The 25,001-nt window shown below is 45.8% G+C and overlaps 1 protein-coding gene across 2 annotated transcripts; it reads left to right on the forward strand.

The window, feature by feature from the left end:
- The first annotated feature begins 3,998 nt into the window (after window positions 1–3,998).
- On the forward strand, window positions 3,999–24,747 carry FASLG (Fas ligand). 2 transcript variants are annotated; one of them, XM_045028332.1, is made up of 5 exons: window positions 3,999–4,032; window positions 4,804–4,905; window positions 22,407–22,452; window positions 23,835–23,891; window positions 24,353–24,747. In XM_045028332.1, the coding sequence occupies exons 2-5, from the start codon at window positions 4,858–4,860 to the stop codon at window positions 24,745–24,747; spliced, it is 546 nt and encodes a 181-aa protein (XP_044884267.1). In that variant the 5' UTR covers window positions 3,999–4,032; window positions 4,804–4,857. The 2 variants fall into 2 exon arrangements, with proteins under 2 accessions (XP_044884267.1, XP_044884266.1); XM_045028331.1 differs by lacking the exons at window positions 3,999–4,032; window positions 4,804–4,905 and adding an exon at window positions 21,767–22,213 and having other exon boundaries at window positions 22,407–22,473; window positions 23,856–23,891.
- Window positions 24,748–25,001: the final 254 nt, after the last annotated feature.

The following is a 25,001-nucleotide window of genomic DNA, read 5'->3' on the forward strand; positions in this document are numbered from 1 at the left end:
TCCAGTATCAAGTGCTCCCCTTCAGCCTATCCTCTGCCCCAAACGTGTTTTTTGAAGGTTCTAGCAGTAGTGGCAGCTCACCTTCAGCAGGAAACGATCCTCAGACCTCAGTGACTGGCTACTCAAGGGCTGTTCTTTTGAGGCAGTTATCTACCCAGAATGCCCTGGCTCTGTTCTGGGAGTTGGGCCTACAGCTAAATGTAAAGAAATCCTGACCATTCCTCATTCTCTGTCTCCGGATGTGGGCCGTGCACTTCACCCTAACCTGGCAGTTCTATGCCTTACAGCCAGGCTCCTGCATAGTTGTCAGGAATAGAGGTTTCCTGCTCTACGAGGTGCAGCAGATGTTATTAAACAGTAGAAAAACATGAATGCACATTACATACCTGCAGAAATGGAAGAGATTCATCTATTGATGCAATCGTTGTTCCCTCTGTCCAGAATCCATTCCCCTTTCCCTCATGCTAGATTACCTGCTAGATCGGAAGATACCTGGGTTATCCATCAAGGTACACCTGGCTGCCATATCAGCCTTTCATCCATGGTTGATGTATTTGTTCTCTATTTGTTCTCACACAGTATAGTCCAGATTTATTAAGGGTCTGGGTAATCTCTTCCCACACATTGGACACCCCCCTGCCATCCTGATTCTCAGCCACCTCATGAGACCTCCGTTTGAACCAATGGTTCATTTATCTGTGAAGATGGCCTTCTTAGTTGCCATCACATTGGCTGGTGGGGTCGAGGAGTTTGAAGCCTCAAGGGCAGATTCTCCCCCTCCCTCCCTTTTGCCCTGTTTTTATAACGATAACATCTCTACATTCATATCATAAGCTCCTCCCAATGGCTAAACTGGATTTTCCAATCTATCCATCTACCAGTTATTTTTTCCCAAAATCTCATAGTTCTCAGCATGAATCCTATTTCTATACTCTGGCCTTCTACCTGGGTGGGACTAAGCAGTTCAGGAGATCTAGACTCTTTGGATCTTTCACAGATAGTTCTAGGGGAGCTTCTATTTCTGCTCAAAGGCTTTCAAAATGGATATTGGGTTTTATCTGTTACGAGTTTGCAGCTGCTCAGACCCCCCCCCCCCCCACACACACAGTGGTCAGAGCACATTCAACCAGATCACAGATTTTTGAAGAATGTCCCAGTATATCTGAGCAATGCAGAACTGCTACATGGACCTTAGTCCACAGGTTTTCAATGCATTATGTCCTGCTCTGTGCCGTCAGACCTGATGTGACATTTGGCTCTGCAGTACTGTCTTCAGTTGTGGAACCTGTTCTAAAGTACCCTCCTCCTAGGATACTGCTCAGAAGTCACCTGAACTGGAGTACCCGTAGGGACCCTACTCAAAGGAAATATTACCCTGTACTGTAACTAATTCTTTGAGATGCATGTCCCTATGGGTGCTCCACTACCTGTCATCTTTCCCCTCTGCTTTGGTTGTTCCCTTGGCTGAGGGGATGACTGAGTAGAGAAGGAACTGAGGGTGGTTCACCCATGCACCCATATATAGCCTTGGTGTCAGCCCCAAGGAGGGTGCATACACAGGCCAAACGGACACTGCTAGCTAGAAATCTCTGATGAAGGGCTCCAGAGGAGCACTCATAGGGGGACACATCTCGAAGAACTGCACAGCGTGAGTAACGGTTCCTTTATGTGATTTGAAAAACAGCCGTTAAACTCATTCTGCTATTCCCAACTGGTGTCCAAGTGAAAAGGTAGCATGTGCTAATTAAATAGTACAAGCAGGATAGAAATCTGAATTTCCCAATATGTGGGTAGATCACTTCTGATATGGTCAGGATTTCAGTTCCTAAATGTTGCAGACGCTGGGCCAGATCCAGAAAAACTGGCATCAGGCACACATTCTAGGTCTGTATGCCTGCTAAAACCACCTGTGTCAGAGGGGATTTATCCAGGGGAGGTTAAGTGGCTTGTCACCACTGATCTCCCCCATTTTTTCCACCAATAGGAGGGGGTTGGTTCAGGTGTTCCATCAGGTCTCATTTGGAGTTTCACCACCAAGATGTCTTGGGTGTGCCCCCTTTCAGGTCAGTATTACTATTTTGCAGGCTGCACTGTCTGACAGTTCAGCGTTGTGGATTGTTTTAAATCAAAACTATTTTAATCAGCAAACAAAAAACCTTGATTTACATCATTGCTTTTAATCTTATTTTGCATTTGTACTTTTTGGTTATTTTCCTAAAGAAAAGTTGATTCTCATTGGTTAGTAACCATTAAAACGTTGATTTGCAACTCAATAATTTAGTCTTTATACTAAATTTGGTACTACTTTTTGCTAACGGGAATATGCTATATCTGTACATACGTAAGTAATGATATAGCTTAACGTACATTCAGATCTTAGTTTTTACATTTTTTCTCATGTTAGAAAAAGGTGAATGATACATTTCTTACCAGCAACCATTAATTTTTTTATTTGTGATTTGTGTCAAGCTCTCTTTGGATGGAAATTCAAATAAATTAAAAATCCAGAAAAACAGCATTTTAATTCTATTAAATAAAACTACTCTTAAATGTGCTGAGTACACAAGAAAAATGTTTATCAAAACATATTTTTTATTTAAAACTGATTTAATAAAAGAAGTGTTAGCTGTAGTCAGTGAATTGAACTGGTTGTTTCTGGTTGCCATGTCCTTCAAGATTTTAGAAGTAGTAGGTCTCATAATCTCTCACCTAGTTTTTATTCATAAATTGGAAGAGGAAATTAAGTTTTCCTGCTTTTTCATCTCCCAGCTGGCTTCTTAACTATGAATGAACTAGGCATTGAACTGAACAAGTTGAATAAAATGAAATTAAGAAAATACTCTCTTTCGCTGAACCTGCAGAAAAGGCCACAGCTTCAAAAGCTGATTTTGGACTCTGGTTTCAGGTGCTTGGCCGGTGACTTCCACTGTTTTCAGTGGTTTGATTTTTCTTTAAATCTTGCTTTGGAAGCAAACATACTGTGTAATTTTTATATGTAAATAGTCAATTTAGGCCTGATCATAGGGTTGTCATAATTTTAAAAATTAATTTTAAATGGGTTTACTTTTAAAAACAAACACATTTAATTTAAATGAAAATTTGATTTAAATAAAGCTTGTTAAACTTTTTTAATCATTGATTTTTATCTAGCCTGCTGTTGCCTGTGTAGGAGGTTGGAGTCTTTATGCCAGCACCTGGTTGTCTACCCACCACAAGGGCTTCAGCACAGTTCATACCAACATCCTTGGGAGAATTTGGTCCACAATATTTGTTCTGAATTCTGATTAGTTCTGATCAACTAATCCCCTGATTTTTGCATATGACCAACAGGGTCATCACTGAATTAATTACTTATGCTACAATTGAATTCCTTCATTTAAAATTATCTCACATCATGGTCTTTCAAGGTTTGTTCCTGGCAAGTTCATAGTATAGCGGAGCAGCAGCTCCACTATATTTAAAGTTGAGAAGCCATCATTACATAAAAGTTGACTCTTTCAAGTGCTCTAAAATCTGCATGTCTACTCAGAATGTTTATTTGCCTTGAAATTTGGGGTGCCATGCGGGGTCGAATTAGTGATCCGCTAGCAAGGAATTCACTAGGGTTTCCCCCTCCCCCCGGAAAAAAACCCAGCTTTTCTTAAAGTTGACGCAATCTATCACCATTTATTTACTTATTTATTTTATTGCATTCACCTGGAGCTCAAACCATGGCTTGGATCATCCCCAACTGATCTGTTACTCAACATTTATCTCAGCTAGTGCATCCTTTTGGGGACACAATATTGAAAATGTGATTTTTAAAAATTAGGCGCTCTGAACTGGTGTGTGCCAAATGGATTACAATGCACATGTGCAGAAAGGCTAGCCAACAGGGTTTCTAGCCAGCTAGTTGTCTGGGACCTGGATGGCTTTAGAGTACTTACTGTGGCTATTGAACATGAGCTACAGCAAATATAAGTTCAAAGACTACCTTTAGCAGAAATCTGAGCCAGATCTATAGGCCTGTTGCTACAATTTGCCTCTGTCAGGGTCAGTTTTTATTTTGGGGCAATGTAATCTGAATCTAGCAGATAATTTGGAGGCATGCAAACTATTTTTGAAAAGAGAATAAATTACATATGTGAAGGCTTGCTGGGAAGGGTTGGGGGCTGGGGCAGATGGCTGTGGGGCTGCAGCGAGTGGGATAAGTGAGACTAAGCGGTGACACAAAGGGAGGGTAGGAGAACCTGTCAGCTCCACATTCTTCACACTCATATGTGCTGGGATCTGTGGGGTCTGATTGTCTCTCCCTGCCCCCAGGTGAGCCAGGTAACAGAAATTTAAACATGTGAAAACCAGGAAATAAGGTACACGCCTGGCTGGAGTGGGGGCAGGAGCCAGCTTGGAGTGGGGTGGACTGGGGAAGCTTGGCAGGAGGACATAGCTCAGTGCACAGGCTGCAGAACCGAGCAGGTATGCAACCCTTCAGTAAGCTGCTGCCAATAATGTGTATGCAGCAGAAGAGGATGCCAGATAACAAAGCACAACTCGTCACATGCCCATAGCTTAATGGGAGAGGAAGAGGAGAGCAAGATGGAAATGTTGGCAAATGGCAGGAGGGGCTATATGTTTTGGGCAATGGTGAGGGAGGAGGTGGAGGAGGAGAGACATACCAGTCTTCTCGGATGTGCTTAGTATAGTACATACTTCGTCAGGATTCTGTGCCATAGACCATGTCTGGAGGCTTCTCTTTGGCCCATGAGCAATGACACACTCTGGACATTTTGAAGCAGGACCATTATCTCTGTTCCGCTACAACAGGTTACAGGAAAGGGGAGGAGTGCTTAGGAATCACTTAGCAGCCATTTGGCCTGGATGGAGAGAATACTGGATGGGGACTCAGATCTGCATTCTATTCCTGGGGTAAGTAATTTTACTTCTCTGTGCCTCAGTTTCCCCATCTGTTAAATGGGGATAATGATGGTTACCTCCTGTGTAAAGTGCTCTGAGAAGGACCAATAAAAAGTGCTATATTAAGAGCTAGGTTTGATTACCTCTCCTCAGCAGTATCTCAACCACAAACCTATGTGATAACTATTACAAGCTAAATGGCCACGAACTCCTACAGAAAACATCTGTTTAAAACAAACAAACAAACAAACAAAAAACAACCACCAAACAAATTGGCCAATTCACTGATGCAAAGCATTGTTAATGCGGAATTAAGTTTACCCTGCAGTGTTCTGTGCCTTTCCAGAACTCTAACGTCTAAAAACCAGGAAATAAGAGTTAAGGTACCTGCCCCCAGAACCTTAATTCTGCTGCCTTTGAGCAATGCCCCAGTACACCCATAACACAGCAATAACCCCCCGCTTGCTAAATCTGACAGCCCCATTGCTCTTACCCAAGGGATTCCCTCTAACACTGTACTACTGCTTTCACAGCCCTCTCTCATTTCCCACCTCACTGCTGGCAATCTCCAAGGCCAGAAGACTCCTGTGCTCCGTTAATGACACAACCTACAGGATTCACCACTGAGATGAGGGAGCCTGGCTCTCACGTGCACCTCTCTCCTCTGGTCACATGAGGAGGGGTTCAACCCACCCAGAGGGAAAAGGCCCCACAGACGTCATCAGACTCTAATCACAGCTCAGACAAGCTGCTCCAACTAATGCCCCCACCCTTCAGTACAGCTACAGCTAACGCAGTGAATGCAGCTGGAGTGTACGCAAGTAATTCCCAATGGCTGTTCCCAGCTCCAGGGGGGCAGAGTTAACGTTTCATTAGCAGGTATCTTAACTCTTCACCCTGTTTTTTCAGAAGCTGGGGTGTCATTTAAACTTTGTGCTACAAGGGCACAGGATACAATCAGGCTACTTTAGCTCTGCCTTAACGAAGCGTTGTCAGTGACGGGACGGCTCTAGGTATTTTGCCGCCCAAGCACGGCAGGCAGGGTGCCTTCGGCGGCTTGCCTCCGGGAGGTCCCCGGTCCCGCGGATTCGGTGGCAGCCTGCGGGAGGTCCGCCGAAGCCACGGGACCAGCAGACCCACCTTAGGCAAGCTGCCGAAGGCACCCTGCCTGCCACCCTCGCAGCTACCGGCACAGTGTCTCCCGTGGCTTGCCGCCCCAGGCACGTGCTTGGCGTGCTGGTGCCTGGAGCCGCCCCTGGTCAGTGAGTTGTCTATGCCGGGCTAGAAAAGATTGTGGGTTTTAGCTCTTGCCCCTCTCCACCAATTGAGTCAGGTGATCAAAATGAGTCTCAGCCCATTGGAACAGGGAAGCAGAGGCCTGCAGCCTCGTTCGAGAGTTCAATAACTATTGACCACATAATGTACTTGAGTGGGTGTGTTGAACAACTGGTGCCATGTAAGAACAAAGGCCTTGGCTACACTAGAAAGAGGTTGCTATACCAGCAAACCCTCCTAGTGGAGACACATTTTCGAGAGTACTTTTTTCTAGTGTAGATTATACCAGGTCCCCAAACAAAATAAGCTCTGCCGGCAAGGTTGTCTACATGAGGACTTTGACATAAAACTGCTTGGAAGTTAGGAGGGTGTGTGGGGTTTTTTTTGTTTTGGTGGGTTTTTTTGTTTTTTTTTCCCCCTCCACACTCCTAATCAATCTGCAAAGTTATTCCAGAGTTATGCTAGTAAAACTTTGAAACGTAAACCCCTTTAAGTCCCTTGGGTGTAGCTTGCATCTGCTTTGGCTGGAAGGACCAGCGTTCGAAGAACTTCCAAATGTGAGACCACTTTGCTGAGAGTTGTTCAGTGCCTTCCCTCAGCGAAGGCTAGGACAGAGCAAACCACAGCTTCCTCTTTTGCTGTGCTGGTAGTGTTTTTTATTATTAGCAATACCTCTTTGATGAAAAACCTCTTAGAATTTCAAGCTCCCTCATTGCTTAGTTTTTCTCTTCATGTGGGCTCCCCAGTCATCTTTCATTTCCTATTTCACAGTTGTATTAACATGATGCTGTATGTCAAAATCTCTCTTTCCAGGCCTCTTTCTCAAATTGATCATAACTCGAGTTTAGAGATTATAGATCTTTCATTCAAAGTGCTCAACAGAGTCTTGCCTGAAATTACTTTAAAAGAAGAGTCTCATTTCATCTGGTGATGTCTCACAAAGTAAGTAGGGTCAGGCTTGGATGGGATGCCCAGCAATGCCAAAATGCTGCATTCGGGTGAGCTCTAACTTCATGTTGCCAATTCTTGTGATTTCTTTTTATCATGAGTCTTGCAGTATTTAGTGTTGTTTGTAAAGTTCTAGACCTTGGAGTCATGCGGATACTTCAGAATCACAGCTTTTATTTATTAACCCCCCCCCCATTTCTAGCCCTCATGGTTACAGAAAATTCTGGAAAACCTAAAGGTGCAAAATCCAGAATTATTTAATTGTTGTGCTGAGGACAACCAGTCATGGCTAAGTACCCTGCTGTGCTAGCCACTGTACAAGCAGACATATCTGGTGTCCCCCCCCCCCCCCAATACAAATGTTTTATTTCTTATAATCCTGTGATCTTTAAGCCAGTGTCATGATTTGTGGGGGCTAAGTTGTGATTCTGAGCACTTGGGGGTGGCGATCCCACATTCCTTCCCTCCCCATTGTATCTCGGCAAGAGGGAGGATTAGTAAGTAGTTAATTTCCAGAGAGCTGGCTGACCTGCTGACTGGGAGCGAATTTTTATCCACTTGAACACGAGACACTTTGGCAGTGAAGTTGCATGTACCTTGCTGCTTTCCCTGGGCTTAGCAAGGGCTGCCAAGATGGGTTTGGAGTGAGGGGCTGAAGGTCAGAAAATGCTCTTCAGAAGGAGCGAGGTTTTATGGCATTTTTTCTGCAGCCCTCTGTTTGGTAACAAGTGGTTTGAGCACTTGGCACTTCACCTTGTGTCATGGAAAACTGGGCCCACACGGGAGTGCTTTGGGTGCAGGAGGGAGGTGGGAAACGAGCCACTTCCTTTCTTGCCAACACACTCTGTGCCTGTATCTGATTCAGATTCTCTCACTCAGAAATCATTCTGTACATAGAATCACACAAAGGTAGGGCCGGAGGGGACCTCAAAAGGCCATCTAGTCTCGTCCCCTCCCCCCTATGCTGAGGCAGGACCCATAAATGTAGCCCAGCCCTGACAGGTGTTTGTACAAGCTATTCTTAAAACCTCCAATGACAGATTCCACAACTTCCCTTGGAAACCTGCTCCAGAGTTTAACCAACTATCCCTACAGTTAGAAAGGTTTCCTAATGCAGTACCTAACCTAAATCTCCCTTGCTGCAGATTAAGCCCATTACTACTTCTGACCTTCAGGGGAGATGGAGAACAATTGCTCTCTGTCATCTTTATACCAGCCCTTAAAATATTTGAAAATGATCAGGTCCCTCTTTCCCCCAGTCTTATTTTCTCAAGACTAAACAGGGCCAGTTTCTTTAACCTTTCCTCACAGGTCAGGTTTTCTAAACCTTTGATCAGTTTTGTTGCTCTCCTCCGGATTCACTCCAATTTGCCCACATCCTTCCCAAAGTGTGGTGCCCAGAACTGGGCACAGTACTCCAGATGATGCCTTCCCCAGTGCCAAACAGCATGGGACAATTCTCTCCCGTGTCTTACATATGATACTCCTGTTAATACACCCGTTGTTACACCCCAGAATATTAGCCTTTTTTGCAGCTGCATCATAGTGTTGATTCATGTTCAGTTTGTGATTCACTATAACCCCCAGATCTTTTTCTGCTGTATGACCACCTAGCCAGTTCTTTCCCATTGTGTAGTTGTGCATTTGAGTTTTCCTTCCTAAGTGAAGTACTTTGCGCTTGTCTTTATTAAAATTCCTCCTGTTGCCTGACCAATTCTCCAATTTGTCAAGGTTATTTCAAATTCTAATCCTGTCCTCCAAACTCCTTACAATCCCTCCCAGCTTGTTGTCATCCAGAAAATATGTAAGCATCCTCTCCACTCCATTATCCAAGTCAGTAATAAAAAAATTTAATAATACTGGACCCAGGACAGATCCCTGTGGAGCCCCAGTAGATGCATCCCTCCAGTTTGACAATGCACCACTCATAACTACGCTTTGAGTCCGGCCTTTCAACCAATTGTGTACCCACCGTATAGTAATTTCACATAGACCAAATTTCCCTAGTTTGCTTATGAGAATGTCATATGAGACGGTGTCAAAAGCCTTACTAAAATCAAGCTATATCATGTCTACTGCTTCTCCCCTTTCCACTAGGTCATTAACCCTGTCGAAGAAGGCAATTAGTTTGGTTTGGCATGATTTGTTCTTGACAAATCCGTGCTGACTATTCCTTAAAACCCTATTATCCTCTAGGTGCCTACAAAGTGATTGTTTCATAATTTGTTCCAGTGCCTTTCCAGGCTGCAAAGTTAGGCTGCCTGGTCTATAATTCCCCGGGCCCTCTTTGTTCCCATTTTTTCAAAGGTCCAATACCTGGCCTTCTCCAGTTCTTTTGGACCTCACCCCTCGACTGACTTTGGTGGCCCCAAGCATCTGGTGTGGCACAAAGCAAATTAGAAGTGTCCCACCTGACAGAACATCTTAAAAATAGGCAGTCCCACCCCATAGAGTTTAAGGGGCCATTAATCATCTAGTCTGACCTCCTGCATATCACAACCGCTGGACTTCCTCCACATTCAGGTTAAAATCTTTGTACATCTCTTTCCAATTCCTTTTTCAAACATACAGGTTTTCAGGTTGTTATTCAGGTCTTATGTGGGATTTTCAACGTCTTTGACTGATGCCAGTGACCTAGCAAGCCTCTTCTTGTTAAGGGAATCACATCCGCACCCTAATTCCATAAACTGTGGCCTAGTGGATAGAGCAGTGGACTGGGACTCAGGAGATCTGAGTTTTAATTCTGGCTCTGCTGGGTAACCCAGGGCAGTCACTTCACCCCTCTCTGCCTCAGTTTTCCCATCTGTAAAATGAGGCTAATGATGCTCACTTCCCTAGTAAAGCACTTTGGGATCTGCTGATGAAAAGTGTTTTATGTAAGAGCTAGGTATTTATTTCTCTGTTTATTATCTTCATATGTAGCACTGAGGAGCTAACTCAAGCAGCTGTGGACTAGTGCAGAAGATCTCAGAGAAAATAGAGAGGAAAAAATTCCCACTATTTAGCCGCGAAACAGAGTTGCGAGGATACTTGAGTATGAAGTATTCAAAATGAACCAAGGATACAGTGGAAACTGATCAACCCCACTTTTAGCCAGTACTATAATAGAACAAGAATGCACTGATGAAATTAAATGATAGTAAATGACAGTAGACTGCAAACCTCCTGCCCCACCCCAAAACACAGCATTGAGTCTCAGAGCCAGGGTCAACTCACTGAGGCTCAAAATAACAGTGTAGGCATTCCTGTTTTGCCTGGAGTCCGTGCTCTGAAATCCACCCTCCCTTGCCAGGCTTCAGAGCCTTATTAGCTGGGATGGTGTCCCTAGCCTCTGTTTGCCAGAAGCTGGGAATGGGCAACGGGGGATGGATAAGTTGATGATTACCTGTTCTGTTCATTCCCTCTAGGGCACCTGGCATTGGCCACTGTCGGAAGACAGGATACTGGGCTAGATGGACCTTTGGTCTGACCCAGTATGGCTGTTCTTATGGTTTCCAGCCTGAGCAGGAGCATCTACATGACTATTTTTAGCCATGTAGCATGGCCCTGAGTCAATTGATCTGGGCTCTTAGGCTCACTGTGGTAGGGTTTTTTTGCAGCATGTAGTCAAGCTGTGGAATTCACCATACCAGGCAGTAATACAGAGACTGCTGTGCTGTACTGTAAAAGGACTGCATGATTTTAATTTGATCATTAATGTTTGTACATAGGTGAGAAAGGGTAAAGTAACCAAGTCTTATGAGTCAGAGGCTATGCTGTTCACAGCTGAAGTTCAGGTAGGAAGAAATTCCCCACTGAGGAGGCTAGCTGCATGTGGAAGTAGAAGGAGGAGGGTCCCCTTTGATGCACTGAGCATTGACTGTTGTCAAAGGCAGGGCACCCGACCGTAGTATCGTATGTATTCCTGTGCATATACAGCATGGACAAGTGGATGGCTGATGGTATTTTTCTCCATTCACAATCACATGCACCCTACATCTGTGTATTTTAATCATCCGATATGTAGACCCAAATATCCAATTTCCACTGTGCAGAAATATTGAAAATATCAGAAGCGAAGCAAACCAAACCAGCGAAGCAGACAGTGGGTGTTGCTGTGAATTGAGACTAATGCATCTGAAATATCAACTAGTTTTGCAGTGGATTCTGCTGATTATTTCACTGTGCACAGTGAAATATGGAACAGTTTAATATCTGTTTCACTGGGTTAAGTATAAATATGTTCCACTTCGCTTGGAACACTTGAAGGGTAGAGCTCAGACCACAAAATGCTGTGGGCAGATCATCAAGAAAAGTCTCTCTCATCTGGAAACCCTGAGTTTCAAGTTGTGTCAGCTCATCAGTGCGGTGTGATGAAGTGACAGGTGTCCTTCCAGCTGCAGAAGATCTTGGAAAGCTCGCAGAGCTTGGGCTGGATTAAATCCTTTGCCTCACTGAGGGCAAGTGCAAGTCGAATGATGCCTATTGCATGCATTTAAAAAAATAAGGACGCTAGCAAAGATTCCTTGTCCTCTCTGTGCCTGGGGCAATGCTCCATAATTAAGGGTTGTAGCCTGTATTCTTTTAACAGCCTCTGTAGAATGCAGGCAGCCTGGAAGCTGTGGGTACCACTACTCGCAGTGTGGTTATGATGATAGTAAACAAGCTGTTTGTAGTTTATTAAATAAAGCCAGCAAACGCTGCCCTCCCCCGGCACCTCATTTTAGGGACCAAGATATGGAAATGAGAATCTTGTCTTCCACTGTTTTAATGGAAGCTCCTGGCTTATTCTTAATCATTTAGGTTGAAGTAAGTGGTGGCTGTAGGTTTCAAAGTGGAGATGGGCACTTTACAGCCACACAGCAAAGAATAGTCCCTGAATCCAATCTGGCAAGGGCAGGGGAGGGGGTGCAAACAATGACTGAGCTTGTAATCGTGCTGTGATTTTTCCTCTGGACGCTGGCTGAGGTTATGTGTAGTTCCCTTGGAACCACACACAGCTGTGCTGTGAGGGCCAGAAACATCAGAGCTGTGGGGCCCTTGACACTTCGGGAAGTTGGTGGCTGATCAAGCTCACAGCTGGGAGAAGTGCCAGTGATAGCACTAGGGCTGCCACAAGCTCCCTGCTGGGGAGCTGCCCGTGGCTGTGTGAGCTCCTCTGCTGAGCAGCCAGTGTGATCTCTGGCCATGGCACGAAAGAGAGCACAGGGACCTGTTGTGGCAGAAGATCAAAGGTGCCAAAGTCCTGTTTACTTTCTGAGAGACTGGAGTGCCTAATTCACTTCAAAATGAGACTTAGGCACCTTGGAAAATGTCATGCTCCTACAAGGAGCTGATGAAGGAGCTGCCAAGCCTGTACTGAACCACACCACCACCACCACCAGAAAACCTGGTTGTATTGTGCAGCAGAGACCCCTGCTGATTTACCAACCCTGCGGAGCTCTGCATGCCATGGCCTGTGGCTTCAGAACAGAGCTCTGTGAATACGCTGGAGCTCCTGGAAACTGATCAAGGCCTTTGACTTGAGGGAGACCCTTGGGCTGTGTGGTGGCTGCCAGAGGAAATGAAGCGTGAGAGAACCTGATGGGGGAGCAGTATCCGCTTGCACCTGGAGGGGGTGCTGCTGAGTTGCCTGTTGCCTTGCCACTCACAGCAGTGGCCAGCGTCTGCGGCACCAGTTGTGGGGGCTCACCCGTGGGCAGCGCTATTGTATGACAGCCGTGGGGTTGTGTGCGTGTGCACCTAGCCTGCTGGTAGCATTACCAACCCAGCTCTGTCCTGGGGCCTCGAGGGAGCCAGTCTGCAGGGCTCACAACATCCAGGGCAAACCCCTGTTTTCTTTTTGACAGGTCCTGAAATGAGAGCAATTCCTGCCCTTCTGGGAGACATGGCCACTCCCTTTATTTAACACACACATGACTGGGTCCTTTCCGATCCAGGGGGCAGGTTTCATTTTGGGGGGTGGAGGGAGTGGGCAAGAGTCGGGCGTTTAAATTTTTTTAGGTGCAGGGACATAAATAGTTGACTGGCCTGGCTAAACATGCTAAGACCAGCCCTGCCAGGTGAATTCCCATAGGTCAACAAAGAGTCGAGCTGGCAACAGCTTCCCATTCCTACTGAGCTAGACTGGATTGGAATCGCCAAGCTGGAGAAAAAGGCCTGTAGCCCACCACTGAATCTCCGAGCTGGTCTATCTCAACAGTGCCACTTAGTCTGCAGTTTAGCCACAAAGTTTAATTAGCAGATAAACTTCTGTTCTTATGCAGCTTATGAGAGCCCCTTTCTGCAGCCCCTAAATTCCTCCTGGCAATGCCGTACATTGCTGAGCTGTTCTGCAATGCCTAAATGGTCTATTTTCTCCCCGTGCTTTCAAGCTGTGGGTCCCTGCAAAAAATTCCTTTCCCTGATTGTTACTATCTGTATGTGAGCAGATCTCCAATCCCCACCCCCAGTTCTGCTTTTCTTCTAAGTTGCTAAATGTAACCTTTCCTCATGGGCCCTGCTGCCTAGTCCTTTACCGTCTTTCCCACTCTTGCCCTGGTGTCTCTCTTGTTCTTTTATCATTTATAATGTGGTCTAAACTGGAGGGCAGCAGGCAGGCGATTGAGCTGTAAAACGGCACTGATAGCTGTAGGTGCCGCCGCCCGATAGCCCTCCCAGTAAAGGGGAGCCAGCACTGGCTAGTGGCCATTGTGTAAGCTTGGTAGTTGTTGGTTCTGGGTTCTATTCGTAGCTCAGCCACTTGCTGGGTGTGTGACCTTGGGTAGGCATTACACCTTTCTCTCCCTCAGTTTCCCTCTCTGCAAAATAGGGACACCATTCAGCGAACTGCCTGGGGGCGGTGTAAGGGAAGGGCTTGGTGCTCGCAGCAGTGAAGGTGCTATGGGAAGGCAAAGTGCCCCTGCTGTTCTTTAAAAGAGCTTCACAACGGAGTCAAGAGTGTGACTTCCTGGAGGGCTGCTGATTCAGGGGGTCACGTTCCCCATACACATGTCACTTCTGCTCAGGTTAATATGTCTCAATGATCAGTAGTTCAGGAAATGAAGTGCCGTTGCCAAGGCAAAGTGAAGTGTTAAGATCCCTGTAATTATGAAACAAAACCTAACCCGTGGTGCTCACCACAGAGTCTTAGACACTGGAGCACAGGCTCAGTGCTACGTCAGAAATAGGGCAGCCCAGTTTGGTGCTTTGCTTTCCCACTCTGGTTCTTTCTAAGATTTGGGTCTGAGTGTTCTCTGCTAGGGACATGGAGCCACATCTCCTGGCATCTATCCATAAACAAGAGGGGGAACAGGTAGAGAGACTACCAGAGAGAGTGAGGGCAGGAAAGAGTCATGTGTCAGAGGAATAAATTCTGTGGTACAGAATCTACCACATTGGATGACCTAGTTATAACATGGTCGCACCCCCATTAGTACCCTAGAACAGACTATTACAATAATCTAGTCTGATCTCCTGCATAACATAGGCCAGAGAATGCTGCCCAGTAACCCCAGCATCAATCCCATAACTTCTGACTGAATTAGAGGATATATTTTAAGACATCCAGTCTTGAGTTAAAGACATCAGGTGATAGTGACTCTACCCCTAGAGAAGTTGTTCCAATGGAGAATCACCCTCACTGTTAAAAATCTGTACCCCTATTTCTAGTCTGAATGTGTCTAGCTTTAACTTCCAACCGTTGGATCGTGGTCTGGCTTTTTCTGCTACAGTAAAGAGCTGTTCGAAATCTCTTCCCCCTACAGGTACTTCTACACCAGGTCAAAAGGATAAACTAAATAGACTGAGTGTCTTTGATCTCTCACTATATGGATTGTTTTCCAGCCCTCAGATCATTCTTGCGGCTCTTCTCTGAACCCTTTCCAATTCATCAACTCCCTTGTTGAAGTGTGGATATCAGAACTGGACACAATATTCCAGTAACGGTCTCACTAATGCTGTGCATAGAGAGAAAAACCACCTCCCCGCTCCTACTTGATACTCTCCTTCTCATACATCCAAGGAGCACGTTGGCCCTCGTAGCTACAGCATCACACTGGGGGCTCAGGTTCAATTGGTTTCAGAGCCACAGTTTTTCAAGATACAGCTCGCCAGCCTCGAAGTGTGACCTACATTCTTTGTTCTTAAACCTATGTTCTGACTGTGTTAAATGCACGCTGTCCTGATGAACCCGCCTCACCACGTAGCATATACCTGATCTGTCCCCATCATTATTTACCGTTCTACAGATTTGTGTGTCACCTGCCGACTTTATCAGCAATGATTTTATCTTTGCTTCCAAATCATTGACAAAGCTATTTAACAGCAGTCAGCTGAGAACAGAGCCCTGCAGGACTCCACTAGCAACACCCCCAGCAGATAATGATTTCCCCTTTACTCTTACTTTTTGTACTCTATCAGTTAGCCAGTTGTGAATCCATGGGCTGCACTGATTTTTCTATACAGTTATTTTTTATCAGAATGTTATGTAGGTCTAAGTCAAATGCCTTATAGAAGTCCAAGTAGATTGTCACCAGCGTTGCTTTTATTAACCAAACTTCAAGTATGAAAAGACCAATCTTCCACAAAACCATATTGATTGGCATGAATTACATCACCTTCTTTTAATTCTTCACGGACAGTCTCCTACTTCAGTTTTTCCATAATTTTGCCTGGGAGTGAGGTCAGGCTAGCTGGCCTATAGTCTCCTGGGACATCCCATTTCATGTTTTTAAACTGCGGTACAACATTTGTTTTTTTCAGTTCTTCTAGAACTTCCCCAGTGTTCCAAAATTTGTTAAAAACCAGCATAGTGCCCATCTACAAAAAGGGAAATAAAAACAACCCAGGAAACTACAGACCAGTTAATTTAACTTCCATGCCAGGGAAGATAATGAAGCAAGTAATTAAGGAAATCATCTGCAAACACTTGGAAGGTGGTAAGGTGATAGGGAATAGCCAGCATGGATTTGTAAAGAACAAATCATGTCAAACTAATCTGATGGCGTTCTTTGATAGGATAACGAACCTTGTGGATAAGGGAGAAGCAGTGGATGTAGTATACCTAGACTTTAGTAAGGCATTTGATACTGTCTCGCATAATATTCTTATTGATAAACTAGGCAAATACAACTTAGATGGGGCTACTATAAGGTGGGTGCATAACCGTACTCAGAGTGGATAACCGTACTCAGAGAGTAGTTATTAATGGTTCCCAATCCTGCTGGAAAGATATAACGAGTGGGGTTCCGCAGGGGTCTGTTTTGGGACCGGCTCTGTTCAATATCTTCATCAACGACTTAGATATTAGCATAGAAAGTACGCTTATTAAATTTGCAGATGATACCAAACTGGGAGGGATTGCAACTGCTTTGGAGGATAGGGTCAAAATTCAAAATGATCTGGACAAATTGGAGAAATGGTCTGAGGTAAACAGGATGAAGTTTAATAAAGACAAATGCAAAGTGCTCAACTTAGGAAGGAACAATTAGTTTCACACATACAGATTGGGAAGAGACTGTCTAGGAAGGAGTATGGCAGAAAGGGATCTAGGGGTTATAGTGGACCACAAGCTAAATGAGTCAACAGTGTGATGCTGTTGCAAAAAAAGCAAACGTGATTCTGGGATGCATTAACAGGTGTGTTGTGAGCAAGACACGAGAAGTCATTCTTCTGCTCTACTCTGCATTGGTCAGGCCTCAGCTGGAGTATTCTGTCCAGTTCTGGGCACCACATTTCAAGAAAGATGTGGAGAAATTGGAGAGTGTCCAGAGAAGAGCAACAAGAATGATTAAAGGCCTAGAGAACATGATCTATGAAGGAACTCTGAAAGAACTGGGTTTCTTTAGTTTGGAAAAGAGAAGAGTCAGAGGGGACATGATAGCAGTTTTCAGGTATCTAAAAGGGTGTCATAAGGAGGTGGGAGAAAATTTGTTCATCTTAGCCTCTAAGGGTAGAACAAGAAGCAATGGGCTTAAACTGCAGCAAGGGAGGTTTAGGTTGGACATTAGGAAAAAGTTCCTAACTGTCAGGGTGGTTAAACATTGGAATAAACTGCCTAGGGAGGCTGTGGAATCTCCATCTCTGGAGATATTTAAGAGTAGGTTAGATAAATGTCCAGCAGGGATGGTCTAGACAGTATTTGGTCCTGCCATGAGGGCAGGGGACTGGACTCGATGACCTCTCGAGGTCCCTTCCAGTCCTAGAGTCTATGAATCTATGAATGATTCAGAGAGTGCGTCTGCTGGTTCTTTTATACTCTTGGGTGCAAGTTATCCAGTCATGCAGATTTAAAAACATTTATCTTTAATAGTTGCTGTTTAACATCACCCCTAGTTACTGATGGAATAGAAAATATATAATTGTCACTGTAAGGTATGAATACATCGTCCTGCTTCTTTCTAGTCACAGAAGAGAAATATTTGTCGGCTTTTCTCCATCATGATTAATAATTTCATCATCTTTATCTAGAACTGGACCTATCCCGTTACTATGACTTTGTTGCTGATATATTTGAAGAGTTCCTTTTAGTTGTCCTTAACCCTATTGGCCTAGAGTTTTTGTTGATACCTTTAGCTTCCTTTATCAGTTGTCTGCATTTCCCAGCTGCTGACTTATACTCCTGCCTATCTGCATCCCCATTTTTTCCATTTGATAAATTTTTAAAACAAATATTTTATATTGCAGCCTTATCTTTCCTCTTAACCAGGATGGTTTTTAACCAAATAATCCTCCTTTCTTATCTATAGAATTTTTCGGTCTTTTTGGAGCATCTAATAAAGCATAGTTAAACAATTGCCGACTATCATTCACATTTTTATATTTAAATATTTCCTTCCATTCAGTTTTGCATTTCATACTCAATATCACTGGGTCCCCCAGCACCAGGGGCGGCTCCAGGCCCCAGCATGCCAAGCACGTGCTTGGGGCAGCATGCCGCGGGGGGCGCTCTGCCGGTCGCTGGGAGGGCGGCAGCTGGCTCCGGTGGACCTCCCGCAGGTGTGCCTGCGGAGGGTCTGCTGGTCCCGCGGCTTCGGTGGAGCATCCGCAGGCACGGAGACCGGTGACTGGCAGAGCTCCACCCGCAGCATGCCGCCGTGCTTGGGGTGGCGAAATATCTAGAGCCGCCCCTGCCCAGCACAGGCAGATGTTCAAATGTAGGTGGGACCTTATGAAGGATGAGAGAAGAGACCTCCCATTTTTATCTTTATATCCTCACTTCTGCCTGGCAGCTGTGGGTATGCCCCACATGAAGGGAGTTTGGATCCAGAACCAATCTGGTATTTGGCCTGTTTCTAATGGCTCCAAATCAGAAAAGATTCAGCTCTGTGCTTTTGAATCTCATGGCTCAGCCTCATCTTCAGTAGCTCAGTCTACTGTGTGTAGTGATTAACAGGATGCCAATCAAGCTCGCAGCCAGAAGGCATCATGACACGGTACCTTGGAGTAGCCATGCTGCCGTTGTTCTCCAGGATCTCTCGTCTCAGGGATGCGATCTTCATGGCAGCGTGTGCCCAGAAGAGACGGTAATGTTCCCTGCAAACAGCTCCCCTGATGCTAAAACAATCAGCTGATTTAGCTAGCCACATTGTGTGTTTGCTACAGTGCTTCTCGTTTGCAACTGCAGATCAAGAGCCCACTAAGGGCTTAGCTGCAGCAGCTTTCATCAGCTTATCACTGTCGCCCCACCCAAACAAAATCAGATGTGTACTAATAGGAAGCAGTGGGTGACAAACAAACAATTTTCTGACATTTAAGATAGGCTTTCGGTGCTTTTGTCCTGCCCACAAACTCACCGAAACGAGCACCATTGCACTAAGCACGGTATCTAGCACTGAAAAAAGGGATAGCTGCACATGCTCTTTAGTCTCAGTTGTGCAACTGCTGGCTGACTGAGGGTTTATGAACTAATACTGGCTACCAGTTATACATTCAGCACTGTGCCACCCGACCTGGGAACATCCACCATGTGGGGTTAAAACATAGGTTATAGAATGAGGGGTAGAAGAACAATATTAATGCAAGAAGCTTAAACCGCAGTGTGTGGTTTTGATTATAAATGATCAATAATAAATATGTGACAGCCTAGTTCACCCAAGGACCTCAGAGCACTTTCCAGGCATCCTGGAAGGAAGGTAAATATTGGAATGTCGGTTTTACTCACGGGTGAGGTGATGCACAGACAACGTGAAGGACTTGCCCCAGGAACGCCACACAATTATTGGCAGACAGAAATAGCCCCTTTGTCTTCTGCTCCAACCCCCCACTCATAACACCTACTAACGTTTTCTCTTCCCCTCCTTCCTGAGTCTAGGGTTCTCTGTACTTTAGTAACAATTAAACAAATGAAAACTGTCATATCAGTGGGAGCTGGAAGTAATACATCTAACCTGCGAGGCGAGGCTGATAGGAAATCTGCGGCACTATCCCAGTTGGTTGTAAGTAGGCAGCTGGCTTTGACACAGGTGAGAAATTTAGCCTTTCCATTGTACTGATAGTCAGGATATGGACATGACACTCCAAAAGTTTGAGATGATTTTTCCTATTCCATGTGGTACAGTTAGGTGGGTCAAACCATCATCTCCCAGCTGTTTTATTCATCTTCTCCTTCGGGGCTGTTAGTAACATTTCATATCTTGATTGGCATGTGCTATATTTAGGGATAGGTGGTGCCCAACAGTGAAGCCAATGGCCAAAGTATAACTCATGTGGAGGAGGGGTGGCCAGGTGGTTTTGGGGATGGAAGGTTTGATACAGTTTTGTAGGCCCAAGAAAATAGCTTTTAATCCACTTGTCCCTCTTCAGTGACAGATCTTATTGTCTCAGCCTAGGAGTATTGGCAGAACAGGGTGTGCTTTAGACCCTGTCTACAATGGTTGACCAGCTGAGCTTAAAAACTTGATATAAACAGAGCCAAACTACTAGCTGTGGACCCAAGCCAGAACATCAGTTCCAAACCACCTGGAACTGCTAGGACATTAAGGCTTGGGTCAAACTGTTCTCTAGCTCAAACAGCATAATAAAGTCATGCAGTAATGAGGCCCATACCTAGACTAGAACACAGTCCTGACATGATTGACCTCAGCTTGGCTGGCTAGTGTGGCAGCATCAGAACTCTACTGGGACGCAACCAAATTTAACAGCGTAGATAGGACCTCAGTGATGGTGGTGGTTGGGGCGGGGGAACTTGGAGGAGCTTAAGGAAACAGCGCTGGGTTCTGGTGGTTTTATGTCTATATATTAAGAAACATAGGTTATGAGGGGTTCCTGCCTGGGTTTCCAAAACCTCATTCACTGCAAAGCATTGCATCATTGAACGACTGTGGTGAGCATCTTCAAAAGGCAGGCAGGTTGCTGGGGTTGGCGTCAGGGTTTTGAGGACAAGTCTGACAACCATTCGAGTGGTAGGAAGTAGAACTGAGCCAGAAGGCTGGGAAAAGCCTGCTTGCATCCGCTGCTCAAATATATTTTACTCCGCAGCTGGAGAACTGGCATGGCTTTTCCCATCACTCTCTCTGTGTGTTTGGACCATTTTGATCCCTGCAATATGTTGAATGCCCAAAAGTCTAATGATTCACTTGGATATGCTGCAGTCACTTTTACCTTTTGAGGGTTCAGGCATTATAGAGCAGGGGGGCGAAAGTTTAGGCTGTGAACTGTGCAGGTCAGTAGGATTCAAGAGGGAGCCTGCTCAGCCATCTTGGCTGACTCCTGATGTTCAGCTGGGGTCATGCTGAGTACCCTGGTGACAATAAGCGTCCTAGCTGTTGGCTGCCCATGCAACCCAACCCTGATTCTTTGGGGTTCTCATCACTAGCTAGTTAATGAAAGGAGTTGCATGGGGTGGGGGTGGAAGGACGGTTTGAGAGGAGACTTTGGATCTCTGTTCCAGGGAATGTGTATTCCTTGCCTCAACATTCACTGCTTCTCTGCTCTCTCACCCACTGGCTGTGCTTGCATTATGTAGGTGGAATGATGGCACCAGTGATCTACGGAGCAAGCCAGCGAAATGGCGAGCTGTTTATTCCATGTGTTTTGATCTTATTAGCACTGGGGTAGCCCCGAGAGGCCCAGCTGAGACTGGGGCTCCATTGTGCTAGCCACTGTACAGAGACATAGTCCCAGTCCCCAGCGTTCACACTAGGCAAGCCAATGGAGGTGCTGTTATCTCCGTTTTACAGCTGGGGGAGTTGAGGCACAGGGCAGTTAAGTGACTTGCCCAAGGTCACATCGGCACTGAACCAAGCTCTGTGGGTCCCAGTGCCTTAAACCCCAGGCTGTCCTGCCTTTCTTTTGCTCCTACTCCCTGGCCAGGCCCATGTCTAGCTTTCAAAGCTGACAGCTGCTGAGGTGGGACAGCACAGCGCTGCCAGCGTAGGCTGTTGGAAATTGGTGGCGGAGGAGCAGGCAGGTTCGTGCTCTAATGTGGTTACTCAGCACCCAGCTCAATGGAGGATGGGAACCCTCCCCTCTGCCACCCTCTTAGCCCTGTCCTAACTCAGGCACCTGCTCTCTTGGCCTGGCCAGCGGGTCTGGATCCCGGGGACGGCCTGTGGAGCTTACAGTTGCAGCCCATGGCTGAGCTTCTAGCTGCTCACTCAGAAGCACCTAATGTGCCTGCTCCCGTCATGTGGGAGGAGCAGTCTTGCATCAGAGGGGGTGGGCGGAAACTCTTTGAGGTTTGCTGCTTCTGGCTCAGGGTTTTCAGACTCAGGCACGTATGAGTAGATCTCTCACTGCTAGGGTGATGCAGGCGTATAAAGGCAGAGCCGGCTTCCCTCCTGGGGCTCAGTCTGCGGCTGGCACAGCCGGATTTAACTGCCGCATGAAAGAGGAGTTCCACAGCCAGGGCGGCCCAGCCATTCCACTGCCCACCATGCAGCAGAACCTGAACTATGTCTACCCCCAGATCTTCTGGGTGGACAGCTGTGCCAGTCCCACTTGCGCTCCATCGGCGCCCGTTGCCACCTGCCCGCCGCCCGTGCCGGAGAGGAGGAGGAGAAAACAGAGCAACAAGAGGGATGGCACATGCCTCTGTTTCTTGGTGGTGTTTTTGCTGGTCCTGCTGGCCCTCGCTGGAGTGGGGCTGGGGATGTTTCAGATTGTCCAGCTGCAGAAGGAACTGGCTGAGCTCCGAGAGGTAACGTCTGTCTGGTTATTAATAGACACAGAAGTGGCCAGCAATGAGACCCTTAGCAGATGTAAATTGGTGGAACTGGATTGAAGTCAATGTCCACTTGCCCCAGCTGAGGATCTGTCCCTATTACTGATGGTTATTTTACATATCATGGTCACTTACTAGGTGTGAACTTGTCTCTCTTCTGTTTTGACAGTTAACCAGCACCGGACATGTTTCTTCGTCTATGGAGAAGCGCATAGGTGAGCCATCCTTCCCAGCGAGTCACTGTGTGTGGGAGAACCCGGGCCAGGAATTCTGCGAATGGCAGCATCTCTGCACTTTCCCCCTTCCTGTCCCCAACCGTGCCCTCAATTTGGGTGGCAGATGGTGGAGTTACATCTGTGAGGCTCTGATGCTTGTTAGATGACATGTTCACTCCTTTGGCTGTAGCAGTAACTGTGCATGTCATGGGCTTGGGGGGCCGGTAGGGGTCTCCCTTCTGCTTGGGGGCTAGAAGAAAGCTGGCCTAATGTAGGCAGCCTGTGGGGAACATTGATTAGAGATGGGCCCAGCCCCGATCTGAACACACATAAACATTGCGAAAATTCAGATTCTCTTGGATTCCAACTCTGTAGCCAAGGTCCCTCCTTCTCCTTTCTTGGACGATGCATGTGATAGCCTGAGCTTCACTGTAAATGTGGGATTCTGGTTTTCTTGCCATGCTGTGATAAACGGATATAGAGAGAGAGGAGGAGAAAGGGAAATGGTAACAGATGGGTTTCCAGCATCACTATATTATTATTTCCTCTTGTTTTCCTTGACTTTTTGCTTCTTTTAAAGTGCAACTTGATTTTTTTTTTGAGTATCTAGTATACAAGCTATATTGTTGTAACTAAAACTGGCTGAGCATTTTCTGACCAAATATTTTCCCATCTGGAAAATGTTACCTCAAAATGGCAACTTTCTGGATGAATGTGTCAATTTCAATGCAGTTTTTGTTTAGAAAACAGTTTGAAAGGAAGTATCTTGGGAAATCATTCTGCCTCTGTCTTAAAATTGTAACTGAGCTTAAACGGATGCATTTTACTTCCATATGTCCAAAGATTTGATTAAGTTCAACAGAGTCACTCTGTTAGTCTTCAGTGGCCTTCTACATTTAGATGCTGCAAGGCTCCTACTCTCTAGGGACATGGAAATGGTCTTATCAGAACAGACCAGTGATCTGCAGCTGATTGTGCAAAGCTGGATTGTACCATATGGAGGGAGAAAGAAATTTCTACTTGAGCCCATCTGGGAATCAGTTTGACATCTTAAAGCATCTTAAAGTGATCTCATAGCCCTTGTATTTTTTCCTAGCTATTCTAAGTACAGATGTTGCTCTGAGTCTTGTACATTAACTGCCCAATCCTCTTTTTTTAAAATTTACCAAGCTATGGTGTATACCTGAATGCTGTCCTGCAGCAGGTAATGTCATAGGTTAATTATGCCTGCCTGATGAAGTATATCCCCTGATCCATTTTACTCTCTCTCTCTCTCTCTCTCTCTCTAATTCCCCGGAGGGGACCCCCTTCCTAGTCTTAATTTCCTCACCGCGTCTTCTTCACAAAGCCTGAAGCTGTCTCCTTTCTCTGTTTTAACACAGGACTTCTGAATGTAACAGCAGAGAAGAAGGTGATCAGGAAGGCAGCACATTTAACAGGTATGTGACACAGTGTAAAGAGTCAGCATGCCGGAGAAAGCAATGGCCACAAGAAGCCGGACGTGGGTGGGGAAAGTGGTGGCTGGGTTACTTCCTAGCTAGTCATCTGGCTATCGAGCACCAGCGTTCCCTTTGCATCATTCACCTTCCAGGATTGACATGTGAGACTCAAGGGTTCTGATTTACTCCCACTTCCTTTCCCCATTCAGTTCATCTGGTACTTTTACCTTTATGTGGGTTTTTTGCTTCACTTTTGGGCTGAGTAACCATGTGGCCTGGAGACTGCAGAGCATTTGACATGCATGAATGAACAGCCTCCTGGCTCTGAGTTTGGCAGGCATTGTGCCTGCTTTACAGGAAGAAGCTGAGGTTAAGTGACTTGCCCATGACTGGTGTGACTTGAAACCTGTTAGCATGCATGTGCCTCTGTCTAAATGCTTCTTGTTAATCTTTGTTACTAGGCAAAGCTGATCAGAAAGCCCTTCCTCTGGAATGGGTGGCCACCCTTGGGCACGCCTTCACCTCCAACATTCAGTACAGACACCGCAGCCTGGTGATCAATGAAACAGGCCTGTACTTTGTGTACTCCAAAGTGTTCTTCCGAGGCAAGATCTGCAACAACCTGCCCCTAGACCACATAGTTTTCAAACAAAATCCAGCCTACCCAGCTAGCCAGGTGCTGATGGAGGACAGAAAGATGAACTACTGTGCGGCTGGGAAGATGTGGGCCAGGGGCAGCTACCTGGGGGCATTGTTCAACCTCACCAAATCAGACAGCTTGTATGTCAATGTCTCCGAAACAGCCCTGGTTAATTTTGAGGAATCAAAGACATTTTTTGGTTTATATAAACTTTAGAGCTGTCCACCAAAGTGTTGCTCTCAGCAAATAAGCACTCAGGACTGATACTAACATGAGTTGGGTACTGTACGGCATAAGAAATATTCTGTCCATAGGACTAGTCTAATACTGTGCTGGGCTAGCAAGGATCTAGCTGGAAGATGCCCACCAAGCATCCCTTGTTTGCCCTTTGACATGTGACAGCCAAACTGACTTGGAAATGGATCGCCAAGGATTAAAACTTTCACCTTGTGAACTACTTGGATCACCCT

This window comes from Mauremys mutica, chromosome 8 (assembly GCF_020497125.1).
Source record: "Mauremys mutica isolate MM-2020 ecotype Southern chromosome 8, ASM2049712v1, whole genome shotgun sequence".
Taxonomy (NCBI): domain Eukaryota; kingdom Metazoa; phylum Chordata; order Testudines; family Geoemydidae; genus Mauremys; species Mauremys mutica.

What these genes read in the sequence shown, in the direction of transcription:
- FASLG (XM_045028331.1), top strand. Translation starts at nt 21,794, where the DNA reads ATGAGTAGATCTCTCACTGCTAGGGTGATGCAGGCGTATAAAGGCAGA. An exon ending in AACTGGCTGAGCTCCGAGAG is followed by an intron (nt 22,214 to 22,406) that starts GTAACGTCTGTC and finishes CTGTTTTGACAG; the next exon opens with TTAACCAGCACCGGACATGT. An exon ending in GAAGGCAGCACATTTAACAG is followed by an intron (nt 23,892 to 24,352) that starts GTATGTGACACA and finishes CTTTGTTACTAG; the next exon opens with GCAAAGCTGATCAGAAAGCC.